At 43.8% G+C, this 24,364-nt stretch overlaps 1 protein-coding gene across 2 annotated transcripts; it reads left to right on the top strand.

The window, feature by feature from the left end:
* Positions 1-1,215: 1,215 nt before the first annotated feature.
* On the top strand, positions 1,216-23,805 carry CBR4 (carbonyl reductase 4). 2 transcript variants are annotated; one of them, XM_055577620.1, is made up of 6 exons: positions 1,216-1,409; positions 2,190-2,211; positions 3,446-3,566; positions 4,193-4,329; positions 7,218-7,352; positions 21,176-23,805. In XM_055577620.1, the coding sequence occupies exons 1-6, from the start codon at positions 1,401-1,403 to the stop codon at positions 21,352-21,354; spliced, it is 603 nt and encodes a 200-aa protein (XP_055433595.1). In that variant the 5' UTR covers positions 1,216-1,400; the 3' UTR covers positions 21,355-23,805. The 2 variants fall into 2 exon arrangements, with proteins under 2 accessions (XP_055433595.1, XP_055433594.1); XM_055577619.1 differs by lacking the exon at positions 2,190-2,211 and having other exon boundaries at positions 1,216-1,542.
* Positions 23,806-24,364: the final 559 nt, after the last annotated feature.

Below are 24,364 nucleotides of genomic sequence, written 5' to 3'. Positions count from 1 at the left end.
CCTTCCAGGGTGAACCTGGGTATCCTTTGGGTCCTGCACTGGCAGGTGGAAGCTTTACCGAGCCACCTGGGAAGCTCCACACACTACGCAAACCTCCTCGGAAATTTTGCCCATAACAACACATTCTCCAAAACTGTTACCGAATGCAGTTCCTGTGCTAGATGCACAGTGGGGCCGATGATACCGACGGTCGACAGTCTGGAGCAGAGATAGGTTTATTGAAGGGCCATGCAAGGAGACTGGTGCCTTGTATCCAAGGAACCCCCAAACTCGCTGAAGGGTTTCAGCAAAGCATTTTTAAAGGTATGGCTGGTTTTGCAGACCTGGCACAGAATTTCATGTTCTCACAGATGTCCAAGTAGGCCAGGTCACAAAGACCCTATAAACCTACAAGACAAATATTATTCTTTGTTTTAAAACTTTTTTTTTTTTTAATCTCTATTTGGTTGGAAAAATGTTAACTTTTAAAGGGCTGCTAAGTCACTTCAGTCGTGTCCGACCCTGTGTGACCCATAGACAGCAGCCCACCAGGCTCCCCTGTCGCTGGGATTCTCCAGGCAAGACTACTGGAGTCGGGTGCCATTGCCTTCTTTTAAAAGGCAGAGACTTGATTATGGGCTCCCTTGTATATTTTAGGCTATAGGCAACATTCTTAACCCAAAGCAGAAACCATAGACTACAAAGGTTATAATAAAACAACTGACCCAATATGGGGTCAGATTTGTTGTTACCTTTTACAGCCTTGCAATAAAACTTCTGCTCCAAACTCCAAAATTTTGGTTTGACGGGCTTCCCTGGTGGCTCAGATGGTAAAGAATCTGCGTGCAATGCAAGATATGCAGGCAGGACAGGAATCAAATTCCACAGCAGGGGGACTGGGGTCTGCTGGGAGCCTGACCCACGTGCCACTCCTTTGGGTCTCAGCTAAACACAACCTGGAGCATATATCCGGGGTCCTCATGCCCGAGTCCCTGCCGGCACGACCTTGATTTAACCCATAACATCCAGAATCCAGCAACCCGATGCCCAAGGCCCACTTCCTACAGGGCAGACCCCCGAGCCTGGAGCCCTTCTCTCCCAGGACCGCCCCACGCCCTTCCGCCTGCACCAAGACTACAAGTCCCAGCGTGCAGTGCGGCCCTTGTACTGTCCCGCCGGCCCACGCCGGCATCTGCCGGGGGCGCGCCGCCCGGAGCACGCGCGCGCTGACGTCGACGCGCCAACGTGACCAGCGGTCGCGGCGCTCTGGGTTTCTGGGCCCGCACCGGTTCCAATACGGCGGCGAGAGCCGTGGGCCCGCGATTCAGTTTGAGCGCGCCGCGCTGTGTGAATTTGCGAGGCCGTTGGGAAGGGCCGTCTCTTGTAGCCTCTTCCCCCGGGCCTGCGGCTCCGCGTCCCAGATGGACAAGGTGTGCGCCGTGTTCGGAGGCTCCCGGGGCATCGGCAGGGCGGTGGCCCGCTTGATGGCCCAGAGAGGCTATCGACTGGCCATCGTCGCCCGGAATCTGGAGGGGGCCAGAGCCGCGGCCGGGGACCTGGGCGGTGGGTACCGACCGGGGTCGCACCCCCTCTTCGCGCGGCTGGTGTGGGTACAAGAAGCCGTCTTGGGCGCTCTCCCCGCCATGCTGGGCGACGGGCGGCACAGGCGTGCTCGGGTCTCGCGAGGAGGCCCGCGCGTGTGCGCATACGCAGGGAGGGCCGCTGGCGGCTGCACTAGTACGGGATGTGCGTGGGCTCGCCTCCCGGCGTCCACAGCGTTGAAGCACCCTTATACCCCGATGACCTTCACCAAGGGACAGTGAGATTGTTCCGGCAGATTCCGCTTAAATTTCATCCCCCAACCTGTATTAGGAATGGATTCACAGTTACTTTGCGAATTTCAGTCTCTGGCTGGTAGTGAGACGGGGTGCTGTGAAGGATCGAGCTCGCAGCTAGAATTAGGAGGGCTGGGCTCAGGGGCACCTCGTTCTGTCGGGGCACCTTTACGCATCGTCGCCCCGACTTCACATAAGTCTCCAGAGGTTTAAGAAGGTAATTTTAGTGTTAATGTACCACGCAAGGTTAGCCAGAAAAGAATTGTTTACCTTTTTTTTTTTTAAAAGGCAGAGTGTTAAGTGGTATAATGTTGAATAAAGAGTGCTTTCTTTGAAGTTTAATTCTCTTTCTTTTTTTTATTTAAACATTTCCAGAAAGTGGACTTTAAAAAAACAGGTAACAGTTTTTAGTAAAATTTTTTTCATGATTTGAGCATTTTAAAAAACAGCTTCCTGCTTTGTTTCATCTTCTAATAGTCACGCTATAATAATGGCCATATAAGATTGTGTTATAGTTAAACAGAAAAACCCTAGAGTTTATTTCAAAGCGAGGAAACCAGTTCGACAAGAATGTAACTGAATTAGACATTAAGCTTATATATGCAAGCGTATTCAGTCGTGTCCCACTCTTTGCAACCCCATGGACAGTAGCCGCACCAGGCTCCCCTGTCCATGGAATTTTCCAGGCAAGAATACTGGAGTGGGATGCCATTTCCTTCTCCAGGGGATATTCCCAACCCTGGGATTGAACTCGTGTCTCTTGTGCCTCCTGTATTGCAGGCAGATTCTTTACTGCTAAGCCACTGGGAATGTCTCAAGTTTACAAAACAGGAATATAAAACTGAGAGGACTGCTGAATTAAATGGCATAGGGTCAGTGTCAAAACTGTAAATATTGGTAGGTGACTCATACAAAGTGCTATGAACATGAGAAAGGTGCTCCCTGACTTTTGCTGATTAAAAAAGTGTTTTAAGGTTTACATTCTGTTGCATTACTTTGCTTCTGCTTGTTCCCCACCTTCCTCCATCCAGTTTCTTAGACTGAACTCCATGAGATCAGGAATCTGGGACTTAATCGTTCTTTATCTCAAGTTCTGGATAGAACAGATCTAAGGCTTCCATGGTGGCTCAGATGGTGAAGAATCCCTCTGCAATGCAGGAAGACCCAGTTTGGATCCCTGGGTTGGGAAGATCACCTGGAGAAGGGAAATGGCTACCCACTCCAGTATTTTTACCTGGAGAATTCCATGGACAGAGGAGCCTGGTGGGCTACAGCCCAAAAGGTTGCAAAGAGTCAGACCCTACTGAGTGGGACATGACTGAATAATTGACACTATTACACTAGCTCATAGGACTTGCCTGGTGGCTCAGATGGTAGAGCGTCTGTCTACAATGTGGGGGACCCGGGTTCTATCCCTGGGTCGGGAAGATGCCCTGGAGAAGGAAATGGCAACCCACTCCAGTACTATTGCCTGGAAAATCCCATGGATGGAGGAGCCAGGTAGGCTACAGTCCATGGGGTCGCAAAGAGTCGGACATGACTGAGCGACTTCACTTCACTTCACCGACACTAGCTCATAGTAGATGTTTGACAAGCTATACTTTATTAGTAACTCTAATTTTGTTGTATAGGAGATCATTTGGCATTGAGCTGTGATGTTGCCAAAGAACATGATGTTCAAAATACATTTGAAGAGATAGAGAAAAATTTAGGTCGCGTTAATTTCTTGGTAAATGCCGCTGGAATTAACAGGTTGGTCACAAACTTAAGTACATTTCTAATTTTTTTTCCTCCTAATTTTCTTTTGATTAATATGAGTTAGTATATTAACTTGTTTTACTTCTAATTGGAAGGAAAGTTATGTATTTTAAAATTTGGTCTGTCAAGCTGCACACTCTTCATTTTTTTATATTGAGATTATAATAAGGGTTTCGTTAGTTTTTTTGCGTGTCAAAATGTTATTTTATTACAGAGGAAAAAAACCCTTTTAAACTAAACGTGTGCTATTGGAATAGTTATATGTGTGTGTAGTACAGGTAGAATATGATGTCTGGGAAGTGTACATATTAAGGGTACAGTTTAGTTTTAACATTGTAATCAACACCCATATTGAGCTGAAGAATTTTACCAGAAACCAAACGACTCTCTTGTTTTCTTCCCAGTTAGTACTTCCTGGGTTACCACTGTTGTGACTATATATGTTTCCTCACAAATCAAGTTTAAAATGGGCTGTCCAGGTGTTCTAACTCAGAGGCAAAGCTCTTCTTATATTATACTTTTAGGAAAAAAATATTATCTATTTCTTGACTTTTTAATTTGTCTTGCCCCTTTTTAAAATCACATGGGATTGTTTTGGTTTGATTTTGCTTTTTTGGTAGGGATAACCTCTTAGTAAGGACAAATACTGAAGATATGCTGTCTCAGCTCCATACTAACCTCCTGGGCTCCATGCTGACCTGTAGAGCTGCCCTGAAGACAATGATTAAACAGCAGGGAGGGTCCATTGTGAATGTAGGTGAGTCTTTACCTCTGCGTGTATAGTATTATCTCATGGCACCACAGAAATTTAATCAACTGATTTGGAGTTTATTTACCTGTGAAACTAGGACAGAATGTGTCTTTATTACCCATGGAAAAAGGATTTTATTAACTGATTAATAGGTGAAACAGGAATCATCAAATCACATCCTTCTAGTGGTGAAGCAGGTGTTACGGAGTGACACCACCAGGTACTGGGGAAGTGACAGCACACGCGGGAGACACCTGGCCTGGGGCACCCTGCTTTGGTGTCCAGAGGCTGTGGAATAGTTCCGATCCAGCAGGTTGTTGCTGTGCACAAATGTGGTTCAGTTTGACCAGCTCTTTTGCATATTTAAGAAAAATTGGACATCCTGATTCTTACATGAAACCAAATGTTCAAAATGTGATTAAGGAATGAAAAACTTGTAGTTGGTGAGGGCTGAAAAATGACTTCTGCAGCAGCTGTGTGCGTCACTAGTAAATCCAGCACAGGGGTCTAAGAGGAGTTTTTCTTAAGAGAATAACCTTTTCAGTGTTTAGAATGGATGTTAAGTAACTCCTGGGCTTCAGTTCACCTGCCCCATAGGGCAGAGTGGAGTGTGTGCCTGTAGACTTTAAAAATGCAGAGTGACTTGAGATTTCGTTTCAGTGTGGTAATTTGAGAATAGCAGCATGCCTGCCATCTCCCATTTAAGTGGTGATCCCTTATAGGCCATAAAAAAGGGATGCTGCTCCTTAGAGTAAGTGACCCTACTCTAAAACAGGAAGTGTCCTTCCAAGCCAGAATACAGAGTGCTTCCTTTTTGAAATTGACCAAAGGAAAGAATATTGTGCTAATAAGAATTAGAACGTTTTGGATATTTACCCTTAAAAATATGAGAGGTCGATTTTCTTCTGAAAGATGAGTAACTGAGCTGACTTTTGCTTTCTGACATAGCCAGGTAATGATCTGGGTTCTTGTAAGCTGGTATACTACCATGCACATCTCTCCTGGTAAAGGGGGGGTATTTGTTCAACTCTGAAACATCCCCTCTTTAGACATGCACAAAACAAATCCCCTATCAGCCTTTTGCTTACATGCAGACTTTTAGACTTGTGCTGTAAGTCAATAAAATAGACTACTGAAAATAAGTTAGGGGTCTCTAGGCGTCTCTATGACCAAAGAGGTTACTGTAAATTTCTGGAAAGGACGTTGGTATTTCAGAAGTTATCACTTTGCAGAGGAACAGCTGTGTGTGGTGGAACCATAGCTGCTTAAGCCTCCTGCTCAGCCTTGCCTCCAAGTCTGTATTTTTCTTTTTTGTGTTTCTCTTTGTTTCTCTTCCTCCCCCAAACCCCACCTGCATTTCCTCTGTCTGATCAGAGTGTCTTTTCTCACTCTCTCTGCACTCCTTTCTGTTCCTTTGTCATTAACATGTAACAACTAGTGTGGATAAATATGTTATCCTTGGACTTGCTGATCATAAGAAGTATTTGGAGTGTTTTTTTTTTTTTTTTTTTTTCCTCTAAAATTCAGTTCAGTCGCTCAGTCGTGTCCGACTCTCTGTGACCCCATGAATCGCAGCACGCCAGGCCTCCCTGTCCATCACCAACTCCCGGAGTTCACTCAGACTCACGTCCATCGAGTCAGTGATGGCATCCAGCCATCTCATCCTCTGTTGTCCCCTTCTCGTCCTGCCCCCAATCCCTCCCAGCATCAGAGGCTTTTCCAATGAGTCAACTCTTTGCATGAGGTGGCCAAAGTACTGGAGTTTCAGCTTTAGCATCATTCCTTCTTTTGTGAGGTTCTTGGTTACTTTTTATATTACCTGAAGGAAAGTTACATGGCTCAAAATAGCCTGGAGTTAAAACTCCCTTCCAGGTCCTCCCCACCATTCTATGCAAAAGAAAGAACTCTCTCACCCAAAGTAAAAAATGGACATCAAGGTTGATTATGACCAGCTCCTATCCGGTCCAGCCTCTGGCCGATCTCCAGAATTCCTTGCCCCAGCCATTTAAGAGATAACTACTCTGAACAACCTTGGAGAAGAACAGGTCCCCTTAAGACAGTAGCTTTCCACATACGTGCCTATATATACTTACTCTTTTCTTGGGTCAGTGCAGCGGCTCACTAATCGGAATGCTGCCCCTTTTCGCCTCATTAAAGGTGATCTGTTCTTGTAAAGTGCCAGTCTGGTTCTTTTTCCGAACCTCGCCTTCTCTAACTCTCTTACCTACATTACATATACAGGTCATTGATGCAGAAAATGACTTCCCCAATTTCTGTTCTGCAAGAATTTATTTGCATACAGTTGATACTTGGGTTATAAGTTATTCTTTTATATAATTGAGCCACCCAAGAATCTTTAACTAGGCAGTACAAGTTGATACATCTCTGAAAGTAACTAAATTACAATTTTACAAAAAGTTTACAGTAGAAGCTTTGCTAATTTAATCAACAGTAGTTGAAATTTAGTAAAATTTATCTTCGAATGAACTGTTTTTTAGCTGGAAATAAAAACTTCATGCAATGTCATAAAATCAGCCTTTACCTGGCTTGTCCGTTTGGTTTTAACCTCTTCCTCCTGGAAGCCTCTATGAACTCGGTAGGCTTTTTATCACGCTCCACCTCCTCAGAGATGAGCATGAGTGCTGTCATTTAGTGGATCAGTTCTCAGCCCCTGCCTCGTCCTCCGGGTTCTACATGAGCTTCTTTTGGCTCCTGTTTCTGAGCAGACTCAGACTCTGAAGTCTTGCTACTCAAATGACAATGGTTAGAATTCCTCATTTTAGCAAAAGATGAGGTAAGGGTTTGTACCTTGTTTGTTTACTATAGACTATCTGAACGTGCAGAATAATAACCCTATGAATGTAGTTTGAATTTGCTCTCATTTCTTTTTCTAGGAAGTGTTGTTGGTTTAAAAGGCAATTCCGGCCAGTCTGTATACAGTGCCAGTAAAGGAGGATTAGTCGGATTTTCACGTGCTCTTGCCAAAGAAGTAGCAAAAAAGAAAATTAGAGTGAATGTAGTTGCACCAGGTGAGTGGAAACGTTTTTCTTTTAATTTATGTGAATCTATGGTTTTATAAATGGAGAAGGCAATGGCAACCCACTCCAGTACTCTTGCCTGGAAAATCCCATGGACAGAGGAGCCTGGTAGGCTGCAGACCATGGGGTCCACTGGAGTGGGTTGCCATTTCCTTCTCCAATGCATGAAAGCGAAAACTGAAAGTGAAGTCACTCAGTTGTGTCCGACTTAGCGACTTCACTTTCAGTTTTCGCTTTCATGCATTGGAGAAGGAAATGGCAACCCACTCCGGTGTTCTTGCCTGGAGAATCCCAGGGACGGGGGAGCCTGGTGGACTGCCATCTGTGGGGTCGCACAGAGTCGGACATGACTGAAGCGACTTAGCAGCATGGTTTTATAAAATAATAGCAAAGACTGGTCTTGTGTCTGTAAGCACTTCTCAGGGGGTTGGGGACAGGAGCCGGGACCCCACAAAGAACATGGAGCATGGTGGTGGAGGGGTTTGAACTCTGTCTGATGGGGCTGGGGGCGGAGACTCAGGCCAGGCACGCTGTGTCTGTGCTGGACACAAGAGAAACTCCCCATTTAAAAGTCAGGCATAACTTGGGACTCTCAAGAACTGAATGTATGAATGTCAAGTAAGTGGGATGAGGCGTATTGGTGATGTATATACTGCAGTTGAGCCCAGGTTGTATCCCTTTGCAGAACTGTTTGCATTTTAATTGTCTTTGTCCTCTTTCGGGATGTGTTACCGATTTGCTGCTCACTGGGATACAGTGTTTGCTAATTTAGACATTGTCAATTTGTCAAAGCAGAACTTTTCAAACAATGCATCCATTCCCTAACATAGTCCCTGCATCTAGATTAAAGAAATAACACATCTCTATATTTAAAATATCTGAATAGCACTGTCATACAATGTACTTTTCATAACAGTACGAATCAGAGGAGGTAATCCAACAAGGCTGCCTTGGTGATGTCCTTTGCACATTTCATGACATAATTGCCTGCAGTAACTGCCTTACTGATAACCTGAGAGACTGCGGGTTTGGTTCCAGACAGCCCAGTAGAGCTTGTATCACAGTAAAGCAATCAGCAAACCTTGTTTCCCAGTGCATATAAAAATTATGTTTATACTATACTGTAGTCTATTAAATGTGCAGTAATACTGCATCTAAAAAACCAATGTTCATACCTTAATTTAAAAATACCACAAGATCCTCTTTGACCCATCTCCTAAAGTAATGGAAATTAAAAAAAAAAAAGCAAATGGGACCTAATTAAACTTAAAAGCTTTTGCACAGCAAAAGACACTATAAATAAGATGGAAAGGCAATCCTCAGAATGGGAGAAAATAATTGCAAACAAACAACTGACAAAGAATTAATCTCTAAAATATATAAGCAGCTCATGTAGCTCAATATGGGAAAAATAAACAACCCAATCAAAAAATGAGCAGAAGACCTAAACAGACATTTCTGCAAAGAAGACATCCAGATGAGCAATAAACACGTGAAAATACGCACCACATTGCTCAGTAAGACACATGTACCTCAGTGTTCACGGTAGCACTATTTACAGTAGCTAAGACATGGAAGCAACCTAGATGTGAATCAACAGCTGAATGGATAAAGAAGCTGAGGTACATATCAGTTCAGCTGTTTAGTAGTTCCGACTCTTTGTGACCCCCATGGACTACAGCACGCCAGGCCTCCCTGTCCATCACCAACTCCCGGAGCCTACATAAACCCATGTCCATCACACTGGTGATGCCATCCAACCACTTCCTCCTCTGTCGTCCCCTTCTCCTCCCACCTTCAGTCTTTTCCAGCATCAGGGTCTTTTCCAGTGAGTCGGTTTTTAGCATCAGGTGGCCCAAGTATTGGAGTTTCAGCTTCAGCATCAGTCCTTCCAATGAATATTCAGGACTGATTTCCTTTAGAATGGACTGGTTGGATCTCCTTGCAGTCCAAGGGACTCTTGAGTCTTCTCCAACACCACAGTTCAAAAGCATCAGTTCTTTAGAGCTCAGCTTTCTTTATAGTCCAACTCTCACATCCATACATGACTACTGGAAAAACTATAGCTTTGACTAGACGGACATTTGTTGGTAAAGTAATGTTTCTGTTTTTTAATATGTTGTTTAGGTTGGTCATAGCTTTTCTTCCAAGAAGCAAACATCTTTAATTTCATGGCTACAATCACCATCTGCAGTGATTTTGGAGCCCAAGAAAATAGTCTGTCACTGTTTCCATTGTTTCCCCATCTATTTGCCATGAAGTGATGGGACTGGATGCCATGATCTTAGTTTTCTGAATGTTGAGTTTTAAGGCAGATTTTTCACTCTACTCTTTCACTTTCATGAAGAGGCTCTTTAGTTCTTCGCTTTCTGCCATCAGGGTGGTGTCATCTGTATATCTGAGGTTATTGATATTTCTCCTGGCAATCTTGATTCCAACTTGTGCTTCATCCAGCCCAGCATTTTGTATGATGTACTCTGCATATAAGTTAAATAAGCAGGGTGACAATATGCAGCCTTGATGTACTCCTTTCCTGATTTGGAACCAGTCTGTTGTTCCATGTCAAGTTCTAACTGTTGCTTCTTGACCTGCATACAGGTTTCTCAAGAGGCAGGTCAGGGTCTGGTATTCCCATCTCTTTCAGAATTTTCCACAGTTTATTATGATCCACACAGTCAAAGGCTTTGGCATAGTCAATAGCAGAAGTAGGTGTTTTTCTGGAACTCTTTTGCTTTTTCAATGATCCAGCGGATGTTGGCAATTTGATCTCTGGTTCCTCTGCCTTTTCTAAATCCAACTTGAACATCTGGAAGTTCATGGTTCACGTACTATTGAAGCCTGGCTTGGAGAATTTTGACCATTACTTTGCTAGCATGTGAGATGAGTGCAATTGTGCGGTAGTTTGAGCATTCTTTGGTATTGCCTTGCTTTGGGATTGGAATGAAAACTGACTTTTTCCAATCCTGTGGCCACTGTTGAGTTTTCCAAATTTGCTGGCATATTGAGTGCCGCACTTTCACAGCATCATCTTTTAGGATTTGAAATAGCTCAACTGAAATAGCTTAATTCCACTTCCACTAGCTTTGTTTGTAGTGATGCTTCCTAAAGCCCACTTGACTTCACATTCCAGGATGTCTGGCTCTAGGTGAGTGATCACACCATCGTGATTATCTGGGTTGTGAAGGTCTTTTTTGTATAGCTCTTCTGTGTATTCTTGCCACCTCTTCTTAATATCTTCTGCTTCTGTTAGGTCCATACCATTTCTGTCCTTTATCGAGCGTGTCTTTGCATGAAATGTTCCCTTGGTATCTCTGATTTTCTTTTTTTTTTTTGCCAATATTTTTTTTTTCAGTTTTTTATTTATTTGTTTATTTTACTTTACAATATTGTATTGGTTTTGCCATACATCAACATGAATCCGCCACAGGTGTACATGTGCTCCCCATCCTGAACCTGCCTCCCACCTCTCTCCCCGTACCATCCCTCTGGGTCATCCCAGTGCACCAGCCCCAAGCTTCCTGTATCCTGCATCGAACCTGGACTGGCGATTTGTTTCACATACGATATTCTACATGTTTCAGTGCCATTCTCCCAAATCATCCCACCCTCCCTGCTCTCCCACAGAGTCCAAAAGACTGTTCTATACATCTGTGTCTCTTTTGCTGTCTCACATACAGGGTTGTCGTTACCATCTTTCTAAATTCCATATATATGCATTAGTATACTGTATTGGTGTTTTTCTTTCTGGCTTACTTCACTCTGTATAATAGGCTCCGGTTTCATCCACCTCATTAGAACTGATTCAAATGTATTCTTTTTAATGGCTGAGTAATACTCCATTGTGTATATGTACCACAGCTTTCTTATCCATTCATCTGCTGATGGACATCTAGGTTGCTTCCATGTCCTGGCTATTATAAACAGTGCTGCGATGAACATTGGGGTACACGTGTCTCTTTCAATTCTGGTTTCCTCGGTGTGTATGCCCAGCAGTGGAATTGCTGGGTTGTATGGCAGTTCTGTTTCCAGTTTCTTAAGGAATCTCCACACTGTTCTCCATAGTGGCTGTACTAGTTTGCATTCCCTTTTCTCCACACCCTCTCCAGCATTTATTGCTTGTAGACTTTTGGATCGCAGCCATTCTGACTGGTGTGAAATGGTACCTCATTGTGGTTTTGATTTGCATTTCTCTGATAATGAGTGATGTTGAGCATCTTTTCATGTGTTTGTCAGCCATCTGTAGGTCTTCTGTGGAGAAATGTCTGTTTAGTTCTTTGGCCCATTTTTTGATTGGGTTGTTTATTTTTCTGGAATTGAGCTGCAGGAGTTGCTTGTATATTTTTGAGATTAGTTGTTTGTCAGTTGCTTCATTTGCTATTATTTTCTCCCATTCTGAAGGCTGTCTTTTCACCTTGCTTATAGTTTCTTTTGTTGTGCAGAAGCTTTTAATTTTAATTAGATCCCATTTGTGTATTTTTGCTTTTATTTCCAATATTCTGGGAGGTGGGTCATAGAGGATCCTGCTGTGATTTATGTTGGAGGCTGTTTTGCCTATGTTCTCCTCTAAGAGTTTTACAGTTTCTGGTCTTATGTTTAGATCTTTAATCCATTTTGAGTTTATTTTTGTGTATGGTGTTAGAAAGTGTTCTAGTTTCATTCTTTTACAAGTGGTTGACCAGTTTTCCCAGCACCACTTGTTAAAGAGATTGTCTTTTCTCCACTGTATATTCTTGCTTCCTTTATCAAAGATAAGGTGTCCATAGGTGCGTGGGTTTATCTCTGGGTTTTCTATTTTGTTCCATCGATCTATATTTCTGTCTTTGTGCCAGTACCATACTGTCTTGATGACTGTGGCTTTGTCGTAGAGCCCGAAGTCAGGCGTCTGATTTTCTTGAAGAGATCTCTAATCTTTCCCATTCTGTTGTTTTCCTCTATTTCTTTGCATTGATCGCTGAGGAAGGCTTTCTAGCTCTCCTTGATATTCTTTGGAACTCTGCATTCAGATGCTTATATCTTTCCTTTTCTCCTTTGCTTTTTGCTTCTCTTGTTTTCACAGCTATTTGTACGGCCTCCTCAGACAGCCATTTTGCTTTTTTGCATTTCTTTTTCTTGGGGATGGTCTTGATCCCTGTCTCCTTTACAGTGTCATGAACCTCTGTCCATAGTTCATCAGGCACTCTGTCTATCAGATCTAGTCCCTTAAATCTATTTCTCACTTCCACTGTATAATCATAAGGGATTTGATTTAGGTCATACCTGAATGGTCTAGTGGTTTTCCTTATTTTCTTCAATTTCAGTCTGAATTTGGCAATAAGGAATTCATGATCTGAGCCACAGTCAGCTCCCGGTCTTGTTTTTGCTGACTGTATAGAGCTTCTCCATCTTTGTCTGCAGACAATATAATCAGTCTGATTTTGGTGTTGACCATCTGGTGATGTCCATGTGTAGAGTCTTCTCTTGTGTTGTTGGAAGAGGGTGTTTGCTATGACCAGTGCATTTTCTTGACAAAACTCTGTTAGTCTTTGCCCTGCTTCATTCCATATTCCAAGGCCAAATTTGCCTGTTACTCCAGGTGTTTCTTGACTTCCTACTTTTGCATTCCAGTCCCCTATAATGAAAAGGACATCTTTTTTGGGTGTTAGCTCTAAAAGGTCTTGTAGGTCTTCATAGAACCGTTCAACTTCAGCTTCTTCAGCATTACTGGTTGGGGCATAGGCTTGGATTACCGTGATATTGGGTTTGCCTTGGAAATGAACAGAGATCATTCTGTTGTTTTTGAGATTGCATCCAAGTACTGCATTTCAGGCTCTTTTGTTGACCATGATGGCTACTCCATTTCTTCTAAGGGATTCCTGCCCACAGTAGTAGATATAATGGTCATCTGAGTTAAATTCACCCATTCCAGTCCATTTTAGTTCTCTGATTCCTAGAATGTCAACGTTCACTCTTGCCATCTCCTGTTTGACCACTTCCAATTTGCCTTGATTCATGGACCTAACATTCCAGGTTCCTGTGCAGTATCGCTCTTTACAGCATAGACGCTCTTGCCGTCTGAGCCACCAGGGAAGTCGAAACATGTATTACTGTATGTAAAATAGATGGCTAATGGGAAGTTTCTGTATAACACGCAGAGCTCGGCCCACTGCTCTGACAACCTGGAGAGTTGAGATGGGAGGGTGGGAGGGAGGCAGGATCTCGAGGGAGGGTTTATATCTGTACCTGTGGCTGATTCACGTTGTTGAACGGCAGAAACCAACACAACATTGTAAAGCAATTATCCTCCAGTTAAAAATAAACTAAAAAATAATTTATTGCTAAAAAATGCTAACCGTCATCTGAACCTTCAGCGAGTCAGTCTGTAGTGCTGACATCAACGGTCACTGATTACAGACACCACAACAAATACAGTAATAATGAAAAGTCAGAAATCCTGTAAGAATCGCCAAAATGTGACCCAGAGTCATGAACTGAGCAAAGGCTGTTGGGAAAATGGCACTGATGGACTTGCTTGATCCAGAGTTACCACAAACCTGCAACTTGTAAAAAACCCAAAAATGCAGTATCTGCAAGGCCCCTTAAAACGAGGTCAGCCTGTACTCCAGAAAGCAGCGTTTGTAGAGAAGAAAGTGTTAATGTCACAGGTCACGTACGTTTGTTTTCAAAATGGAGAAGATGCCTTTCACTGGGTGTCACTGCGCCTCAGAGAGCTACCCCATATTCACATTAGAATTTCAACACAGAGAGGAATTTGAAGGAAAAAAGATACTTTACGCAGACTCAGGAGGGAGAATTCTTCTGAAAAGTGACTCTGAAGTAGTTGATTTTCAGTGATTGCAGCTGTGGTTGCTTCTTCAGTGAGTGAAGGGCCTCTGTGTGATTCCTTTTATATCGTTACAAACTTTAAGGCTTACCGTGTTTTTCATAATATGATTTTTCTAAACTGTCTGGATCTTCCAATTTTATAACTTTTACCTTTACGTTATTTGCCTTTTGACAAATTACTACTTTATAAATATTGCCTGGATTAGTTGAGACTAATAAAAAGGTGCTAAAACTCAAATCTGCGTTCTCACTCGTGAGCTGGTATGACGGCAGGCTTGGTTATTGTGCTTTCAAAGACGATGGATACCCTCCTGAACTTTCGCTAGCTGCCAGGGGACCTCTGTCCCAGCTTGCCGAGGGCACCGTGGCCAGTGTGCTGGGGGTTTGTGAGGAGGCTGAGGGCGACCTGGGCCGCTCTGCCCAGTGTGGCCCAGAGCTGCCCACCAGCAGGGACCTGTCAGGAGTGGCCTGCGTCCCCGTTGAGTGTTCAGTCAGACACTGGCTCCATATCCGTAAACATTTGAGAAGTGACTCGGTATAGGTGCATTCTTTTTCTAAAGGTAATCCCGAAGTGGCCCTGTGGTCTTGACAGCGCTGTGAGGCTGTGTGTGCTTCGTGCGGCCCAGTGGGGTGTTAGTGTGAGCCAACTTTAATGTGCAAAGTAGATGGTTTGTGGGTTGGGGGGTCTGTTACGTGCTTCCCACTTTTCGGACTGCAGCAGTGTGGGTGATGGAGAGTCAGCTCCGGGTCACAGTGAGCTGCAAGCTGCATGCTTTGGGCGTGATGCAAGTGTGCCTCACGTCTAGTAACTCATTCAGCAGACTCCCCGAGTGTGTCCCGTGTGCCAGGGCTGGCAGCGCTCCAGATTTAAACACGAATAAGGTGTTTGTGTCACAGGGAAGTAAGTGCAGTGGGAAAGACAGGCGTGTAAACAGATAATTACACTGGCATGTGATGAATGCAAAGTAGGTACCTGCATGATGCTATGGAAACGCTGGAGAAGGAATGCTTAATTTTGTCAGTCAATTAGTTGTTAAGGCAACAGACTAAACAGTGCGAATCCAGTTGTGTCCAAAGGGAAATTTTTTGAGGGTTAGGGAAGTGTGCTTGTATAGCCTTTCTAGAGATATTACTTTCCACTGCAATTTACACTGCAGGAAAGAAAAAACCTGTTGCCAGAAATGTGGACATTGAGTAGAGTGACTTTTATTATATTATATTGGCTGTAGTGTAATATATGAAATTGACTATGCTTTAAGCCTGGTATGAATATGCTTCATTAACCAGCAGTGAAGTTGAAATTAACATTAACAAGCTGAAATGGTAGCATCTAATTGATTCTATGGTTATTTGTTAATTTTAGATGGTGATTTCAACCAGATTCTTCAGATCTTTGAACAGAGCTGAGAAACATCAGAATTAATATTTTTATATTTTTAAATTTATTTATTTTTTAATTGAAGTATAATTGCTTTCAGAAGTTTGTTGTTTTCTGTCAGACAGTAACATGAACCAGCCATAGGGTGTACATATATCCCCTCCCTCTTGAACCTCCCTCCCATCTCCCTCCCATCCCACCCCTCTAGGTTGATACAGAGCCTCTGTTTGAGTTCCCTGAGTCACACAGCAAATTCCCATTGGCTATCTATTTTACATATGGTAATGTAAGTTTCCACTTTACTCTCTCCATACATCTCACCCTCTCCTCCCCTCCCGCCTTTCCCATAGGTCTATTCTCTATGTCTGTTTCTCCATTGCTGCCCAGAAAATAAATTCTTCAGTACCATCTTTCTAGATTCTGTGTATATGCATTCAGTTCAGTTCAGTTCAGTCGCTCAGTCGTGTCCGACTCTTTGCGACACCATGAATCGCAGCACACCAGGCCTCCCTGTCCATCACCAACTCCCGGAGTTCACTCAGACTCATGTCCATCGAGTTGGTGATGCCATCCAGCCATCTCATCCTCTGTTGTCCCCTTCTCCTCCTGCCCCCAATCCCTCCCAGCATCAGAGTCTTTTCCAATGAGTCAACTCTTCGCGTGAGGTGGCCAAAGTACTGGAGTTTCAGCTTTAGCATCATTCCTTCCAAAGTATACGATATTTATCTTTCTTTTCCTGACTTACTTCACGCTGAATAATAGGCTCTAAGTTCATCCATTGAGTCATCAGAACTGACTCAAATGTGTTCCTTTTTATGGCTGAGTAATACTCCATTGTGTTTATGTACCACAGCTTTATCCATTTATCTGTCAGTGGACATCTAGGTTGCTTCCATTTCTTAGCTATGGTAAGTAGTGCTGCATGAACATTGGGTTACATGTGTCTTTTTCAGTTTTGGTTTCCTCAGGGTATAATGCCTAGGAGTGGGATTGCTGGGTCATATGGTGGTTTTATTCCTGGTTTTTTAAGGAATCTCCATACCATCTTCCATAGTGGTTGTATCAGTTTATATTCCCACCAACAGTGCAAGAGGGTTCCCTTTTCTCCACATGCTGTCCAGCATTTATTGTTTGTAGACTTTTTGATGATGATCATTCTGACTGGTGTGAGGTGGTATCTCATTGTGATTTTGGTTTTCATTTCCCTAATAATGAGTGATGTTGAGCATCTTTTCATGTGTTTGTTAGCCATCTGTATTTCTTCTTGGGAGAAATGTCTGTTGAGGTCTTTTTTTCCACTTTTTGATTGGGTTGTTTAATATGTTTATTTTTAATGTTAGTTTTCCTGGTCACCTTCAAATGGAGATTCCAATTAAGGAAAAATCAGTTAAAAAGCAAATCATAATAGGAAAAACAAAGAACAAGCAAATTAATAAATGAGCCTATCATTTGCTTCCTAATTTTTAACTTTTAAAAGATAAGTTAGTTGCTAATTTTGGTATTACATTAGCTATAAATTTCCTGTCGTTGATGAATGTTACTGATTATTATTGAACATGAGAAACAGAATATTTGATAAATTGAAACTATCTATTTTGGATACATTACTTTTAAAACTGTGTTTTCAATAGATAATACAAACATATGGCACAAAATTCAAAAGTACAAAGAAGCTTAAAGTGAAAAGTGAGTTGTCTTCTGGCCATTCAGTGCCTTCCTAAGAGGCAACCTCTGCAGCTGGTTTTCTCTGTGTTTCACTTACAAGCTAGTAAAGTGTATGTGTGACAAGCTAGTAATATGTGTGTGGTGTGTGTGTCATTTTCTGTGCAGTTCATCTATAAGCCAGTTAGGTGTGTGTGTGATGTGTATTGTTTTCTCTGTATTTCATATATAAGCCAGTTAGGTGTGTGTGTGGTGTGTATAATTTTCTCTGTATTTCATGTATTATCCAGTAAAGTGTGTGTGTGGCATGTGTAGTTTTCTCTGTATTTCATATGTAAGCCAGTAAAGTGTGTGTGTGTATAGTTTTCTCTGTATTTCATTTATAAGCCATTGACATGTGTGTGTGTTCTGTCCATGAGGCAGCCTCTGCGATAGCTGTGAGGGACTGGTGCAAAGAGCCAAGATACATGGGAGTTTTTGTGATGAAAGCCAGGTCATCAGAACATCACAAGATTACTATTTACTAGAGAAAACCAGACCTCTCAAATTAAGGAATTTAGTGCTTCTCTGTGTATGAAAATGCAAGTGTCTGGGCTCCCTGAAGTCACTCCTCTGACGTGCGCTCGGCTAACATCCGGGCCAGCGTCCTGGGCTCCCATCCTGAGCCCCCTGCAGGCGCAGTGTTGGGGCGGGGTCCCGCTGGGCACGGCCTGCAGTGGGCAGCAGCCTGTCCGTGTCTGCCCGGAGGCCCTCAGGGCTCAGCGATGCGGGTGCCGATTGCAGCAGCCTTTGCTTGCTCATGTAGCAGCAGCACGTGTCATTCACAATACATATGTGTAAGAGTGTTCTGTACCTTGCTTTCCTCATAGAGCAATCTCTGCTGGAGTTGATTCCATGTTGCTACATGTAGAACTGTTTAACTTCTTAAATAATAGCTTTATGGCAGTGTAACTGACATAGTGTAATTCGCCCATTTAGAGTGTCTGATGTACCGAGTTGAGTGCAGTCACACAGTTGTTCCATCATCACTGCAGCCCACTTGAGAACATGTATTTTCATCATCCCCAAAGAAACCCTGGAGCCCCGAGCGTTCGGGAGTCCCCATTTCCTTCAGTCTCCCCAGCCTTTCGCAGCCCCTCACCCGCCTCCCGTCTGTCCGCAGAAGTGTGGCTGCTGTGGCCGCTGCGCACTGTGCCGCCCGAGGCAGAAGCCGGCGGTGTGTTGCACGGGTGCGCGGGCGTCCTGTGACCGCTGCCTCCCAGGGGCGCTTCCGCTGTTGTTCTTGCTCTTTTGCTGGTTCAGCTGCTGACACTGCAGCAGTACTTGTGCAGGATTTATTTTGCCCGCACGTGAGTGCGTGTCACAGGGGACTGAACCTCCGAGGACTGAAGCGTGTGACATTTGGACAGATGGCACGGCAGTCACGGATTTCTCTGGGGACCCTCAGTGTCTTTTTCAGTTGAGGCAATTTTGTGCTCATGACTGGGGCCGAGGCTGGCTGGCAGGTGCTGCAGAGGCTTGGCAGACGCGCAGCAGACACGACTCCCGCTGCTCTCAGGCGCTGTTCGGCGGGCAGCGGTTTGTCACGCCGCCTCCCTGGGCGTTTTCACAGACATAAGGTTAGGACACACACACTTGCTCTGGTGAAAATCTTGGTCTAGCTTTTGGCGACAGTCTTGTTTTATCTCCCTAAAAAAGTGTCTGGGATTATTTTAATTCTTTCTAGGTCCTAGGAACTTGTGTCAGAGGACAGACATCTAAGCAGGGAGCTTTATCCTGCAGGTGGCGGTGCTGGTGCCTGAAAGAGGCTGACATCCTGGTGTCTTATTTAAGTGTAAGATCTCTGCTATAGATCAAGCTGTTCAAAGCTAAAATAGTAACCAAGCCATATGGAAGTGAGATGCTGTTTGTTTATACTCTGTAGCTAGCCAGGGCTTCCCTGATGGCTCAGTGGTAAAGAATCCACCTGCCAATGCAGGAGACATGGTTTGATCCCTGAGTCCGTAAGATCCCCTGGAGAAAGGAATGGCAGCCCACTCCAGTATTCTTGCCTGGAGAATCCCATGGACAGAGGAGCCTAGTGGGCTACAGTCCATGCAGTCCCGAGAGAGGCTGACATGGCTGAGCGACTAAACGGCAACAACAACATAGCTAGCCAAAAATGGGTGAAGGAAGTTCGTTTCCTTGGGAGCCGACAGATATAAACCCTCACTGGACAAGAACCATGCACTTGCTTTTATGAGGAAGACTCTCGGTTCCTAAGGCATTCCTGTCTGGAAGAAATGTACCAAGCATGTTGTCATGGATGTGAAGTGCAGCAGCCGCACCCGTGTCCTCAGCTCAGCTCCTGTCCCTCCGTTCCCTCACTGGCTGAAGGAGAGACGGCTTTGCAGCCACCGAAGCCTCTACCTGGTCAATGGCAGTCACAATGACGTCATCTTTGCACAGTGGCACCGACTGGGGTTTTTCATTTTTATAGCCCAGCTTGAAAGGCATTGTACATGTGTATGTAGTAAATGAGCAGTAAAGCAGAATTTCCAGAGCTTTATAAAATGGCAAATTGCTTTGGGAGGGAGTCCTCTGGGGTCGAGGAGGGAGCAGAGGTTGGGAAACAGTACAGGCACAAATGTGGGTGCGTGGAGCGTTTACAGACTACTGATATCCCTGCACGGGTCTTCTGAGACGTGACAGAGTCCGGGAGCCTGTTTATGTGCAGTGCCCTGGTTGTGAACGTATTTATAATTCAGGACCCTGTTGTTCACGAGCTGCAGCATAAAATAATAGTGAAATTTGGTAGGGGCCTGGACTAGTTTCCCTAGAGACTAGCTTCATGCTTTTGATTTGATTCCTTTATATTTTTTAATTTTATTTGACTTTGGGAGATGATATGTATGAATTTTAAGAAGCTGCAGCTAGAGACTTAGGGCAGTTAAACTGCTGTCCATGATGTAGTGGTGAATACATGGTGTGATGCATTTGTCAAAACCAAACAGCTGTACAACCCAGTGGGTGAACCCTGACGTGAGCCGTGACTTTCTGCCGTGCCACTGTTGGTCCGTCATGTAGCACACTCAGGCAGGGTGTTGATACTTAGGGGGTCCTGGGGGAGGCAGGGTGATAGGGGCTTGTGTGGGGATTCCCTCACATTTCTGATCAGTTTTTCTGTAAAGCTGCAGCTGCTCTAGAAAATAAAGTCTGTTATTTGAAAAAAAAAAAAGCTTCTGGCAGTGAGAGAACGGTGCCTGGGTTTGGGACAGGTTCCTACTCTGCTTGTCCAACATTGTGTCCAGGAGCAGATGCCAGCGCCAGGGATGGCTGCCTTCCTCACAATCTGGCCTCTGCCCCCAGCTCTGGGCTGGCAGCCACTGCTAGGCTCCCTGACTTACAGTTTCTTTGAGGAGTTTGTTCTTGTTTAATCACTCAGTCGTACCTGACTCTGCGACCCCATAGACTGCAGCACGCCAGGCCTCCCTGTCCATCACCAACTCCCGGAGTTTACTCAAACTTATGTCCTTTGAGTTGGTGATGCCATCCAGCCATCTCATCCTCTCTTGTCCCCTTCTTCTCCGGCCTTCAATCTTTCCCAGCATCAGGGTCTTTTCAAATGAGTCAGCTCTTAGCATCAGGTGGCCAAAGCATTGAAGCTTCAACGTTAGGAATGGAATTGAGGAATTGAATTCTTATTCATGTTTATATCCATCCACTTATATTGTGCTAAGAGTTGGACCAAATATTTGGTGGTCAAATATTTTAGTGTTGAGTAACTCTTCATCGAATTAAACTCAATAAAAGATAAGGACTTGAATGTTTGATTATTAGCAAAATTCTGTTTCCTGAAACAAGGTTTATTAACGATCTCAAATTAAATTTCCAGCAGTGAATGTTTCTAATTGAGCAAGTGTTTCTTAGTGTCTGCGTTTTTCAACTAAACACGAAAGCATTTCTCTTTCAGGATTCATTCACACGGATATGACGAAAGGCTTGAACGAAGAACTTTTAAAGAAGAATATCCCTCTGGGAAGGTTTGGAGACGCCCTTGACGTGGCCCAGGCGGTCGTATTTCTTCTCGAGTCTCCATATGTGACAGGGCACGTCCTGGTGGTGGATGGCGGCCTGCAGCTTACCATGTAGCCGGCTTCTGTCACTCTTGTTGGATCACGGGCAGTCTCTGTTACACCTGTGTTTGCTAATCAGACCTGCTGGTGCTACAGGTGTTGATTTCTGTCTTCATACAAATCTGTCTGTAAAGAACAGTGGGAGAGCAGCTGCGTTTTCCAAATGACACGGGTCTCATGGGCAGTGTTAGTGTACAGTCCCTCCTCACAGGGATCACCTTCAGGAGCCCTGGTCTTCAGATGTTCCCTCCCCTTACGAAAACAGTGTCTGCGTGTAACCTCTGTGTACTTTACATCATCTCCATTGTTGTTCAGTCACTAAGTTGTGTCTGACTCTTTGCAACCCCTCACACTAGCCGGCCAGGCTCCTCTGTCCATGGAATTTTCCCAGCAAGAATACTGGAGTGGGTTGCCATTTCCTTTTCCAAGGGATCTTCCTGACCCAGGGATCGAATCTTTGTCTCCTCAGTCTCCTGCTTTGGCAGGTGGATTCTTTACCACTGAGCCACCAGGGAAGCCAGAATCTAAATCATTCTTAGATTACATATAATACCTAACACAGTGTAAATGCTGTGTAAATAATTGAAATACAGTGTAAATGCTATGTAAATAGTTGATTTTTGGAGCTTTTAAAAACATATTTAGAAATTTAAAAACTTTAAACAATATATATTCTATCCATAGTTGGTTGAACCCATGGCTGTAGAAGCCGGATGCAGAGGGCCTACTGTCTACATTTTGCTAATAAAAACAGATGTTATCTTAATTTATGCATTTTGTTACACAAGTAGGAAAAACTACGAGTCTGATTGTCATTAGATACTTGTGATAGCTTTCGGTGAACAGTGTTGGATTGGTGATCTCCAAAGAAGAAGATTTAACTTTGGGACCAGGGACCAGGGTTGATCACTCAAGAGCTTTTGTGTAGCAGAGTTTTATTACAGTGGAAAGGGACTGAGAAAGCTTCTGACACAGACATCAGAAGGGGGTCGGAGAGTGCCCCCTCACTAGTGTTAGCAAGGGAGTTAGGTACTTCTTAGTTAATTATTACAATAAATCAAAAGAATTCCTCAAGTTTGTGAAAATTTTACCAGACCCACTCCCACAATTTACATTTTAGGATAACAGGATTAGAATTTAACAATAGAAAGATCCTACCAGACCCAGACCCACTCCCATAATACACATTTTAAGATATCAGGATTAGTCAGAAGGTTTTCAGGAAGGAGAAGCTGTCCTCAAGCAGTTTACATTGTTGTTACATAATCCTTAGAACAGAGTTTAAACTGAGTTGTTTGTTGTGTAATCATCAGTTGCGGGCTTAAAGAAAAAAATGTTTTATGTGACTAAGACTAAAGAATGTAGAGAAAAAAAAGTTTCTGTCCTTTCCTCCTCCTTGAGAACCCCAGACCTCTCTCTCCTCAGGGACCCCTGGACTTCTTATCAACCTGCCTAGGAATTGACTCTCTCAGCTGCATTGGGCCGAATACTCTAGAAGGTAACCTGGCAGGCCAAGTGCAAGTTAAACAAGTACACCAGAGCAGGAGGACTTGAAGGGCATCAGGCAGGTGCCTTAGCAAGCCCGCTGGAGTTAAACACTGTAGCCCTTTGTCCGTCCCCTGAATAGTCAGCTGTTACACAGGTTGAGAAGAACAGTTAGACACAGACGTGACTGGAGTCTGGTTTCTTTGGTGGCGCTGCTCCTGGGTGAGAGCTGGGTACAACAGACTACGCCGGACAGAGGAGCCTGGTGGGCACAGTCCACGGGGCCAGAACTGGACACGACCAAGCGACTGAACAGCAGGTGTGGATGGCCGACGTGTCCTGTGGGAATCTCAGGGGTGGCGTGGTTAACCCTTGCTTTTAGTACCTGGTCCAGCTGTGAGTTCCATAGACCTCATCAGCTTAGGATGTGGAACTGGTGTTTCTTGGGTTGTGTTTTTGTTTTTTTTTAATTCCTCAAAGCTCTCAATTAGCTGGCTTCTTAAAAACAGCATAAGAAATAATGACATTTTAAAAATTAAGAATTTTTGCATTAATGAATATAATGATTCTTATGTGAAATTTTAGAAAAATAATAATTGTGAACAATCATTAGTAAATATGCAGTAATAGTGCAGTGTCTTTACAAGGAGCAGGTAAAGCATTAGTCTTGAATGAAAATACTTGTCTGAGATTAGAAATGTCACAAATTGAGTGAAGACATCAGATACTTATTTTGCATTGATCTCTTGTGAGAATAGCATGATAATTTTAAATATCACTGGGTTCATGTTATTTTTATTATTGTTTCAAATGTTTTAAATATTGCATTTTAAAATAATCTTTTTACAGATTTATTGGAGCTGAACATGATTTTATGTAAACAGATTAATTTTATTTAAAGTCAGTACAAAGGTATGAATAGGATATATAAATAAATGCAGGCTGATAAAAATAATAAAGTCAAATCTGTGTTCTAAATCAAGATTCGTGATTCCTTAAAAATTCTTTTACACTGATCTTCAAAATAGCCTTTACTTGGAGAAGTCTATTCAGGAGGTAAAGAGGTCAGTGTCTTATCACCAGGTTGTCTGCTCAGTGCAGACACGGCAGTCCCATCAGAACTGACCGCGTAGGAAAGCAGCAGGTGGCTGTTTCAAGTTCCGCAGAAAGGACATGCCTTGCCAGCGCTGACCCCGGGCCAGCTTCCCTCTCTGGCTCCTCAGGAGGCTGCCTTGGCTGGCGGTCAGGAAGGAAGCAGGTACCACTTGAAATAATGACACTGAGGTGTGAGTTACAGATGGATTTAACATTCAGTTGTCCACCTCTCCTGCCGACATCAGACTGGTGGAGGGTGGACTGAGGACGTGAACAGGCACGGTGAGCCTCGGCCCCTTGGGTGCTCCTGGCCAGATGCTGCAGCTGGCTGTCGGCTGTCAGTCACGTGCAGAGGTTCGAGAGCTTCCCTGACTTCTTAACAATAAAACTCATCTGCAGGTGTTTTCTGGCGCTTCCGTGCCAACAGTCCAGCCTGACTCAAAGGC

This window comes from Bubalus kerabau, chromosome 4 (assembly GCF_029407905.1).
Source record: "Bubalus kerabau isolate K-KA32 ecotype Philippines breed swamp buffalo chromosome 4, PCC_UOA_SB_1v2, whole genome shotgun sequence".
In the NCBI taxonomy this organism is placed as follows: Eukaryota; Metazoa; Chordata; class Mammalia; order Artiodactyla; family Bovidae; genus Bubalus; species Bubalus kerabau.
The sequence above is the reverse complement of the archived record's forward strand: the minus strand, read 5'-3'. Positions and strand labels throughout refer to the sequence as shown.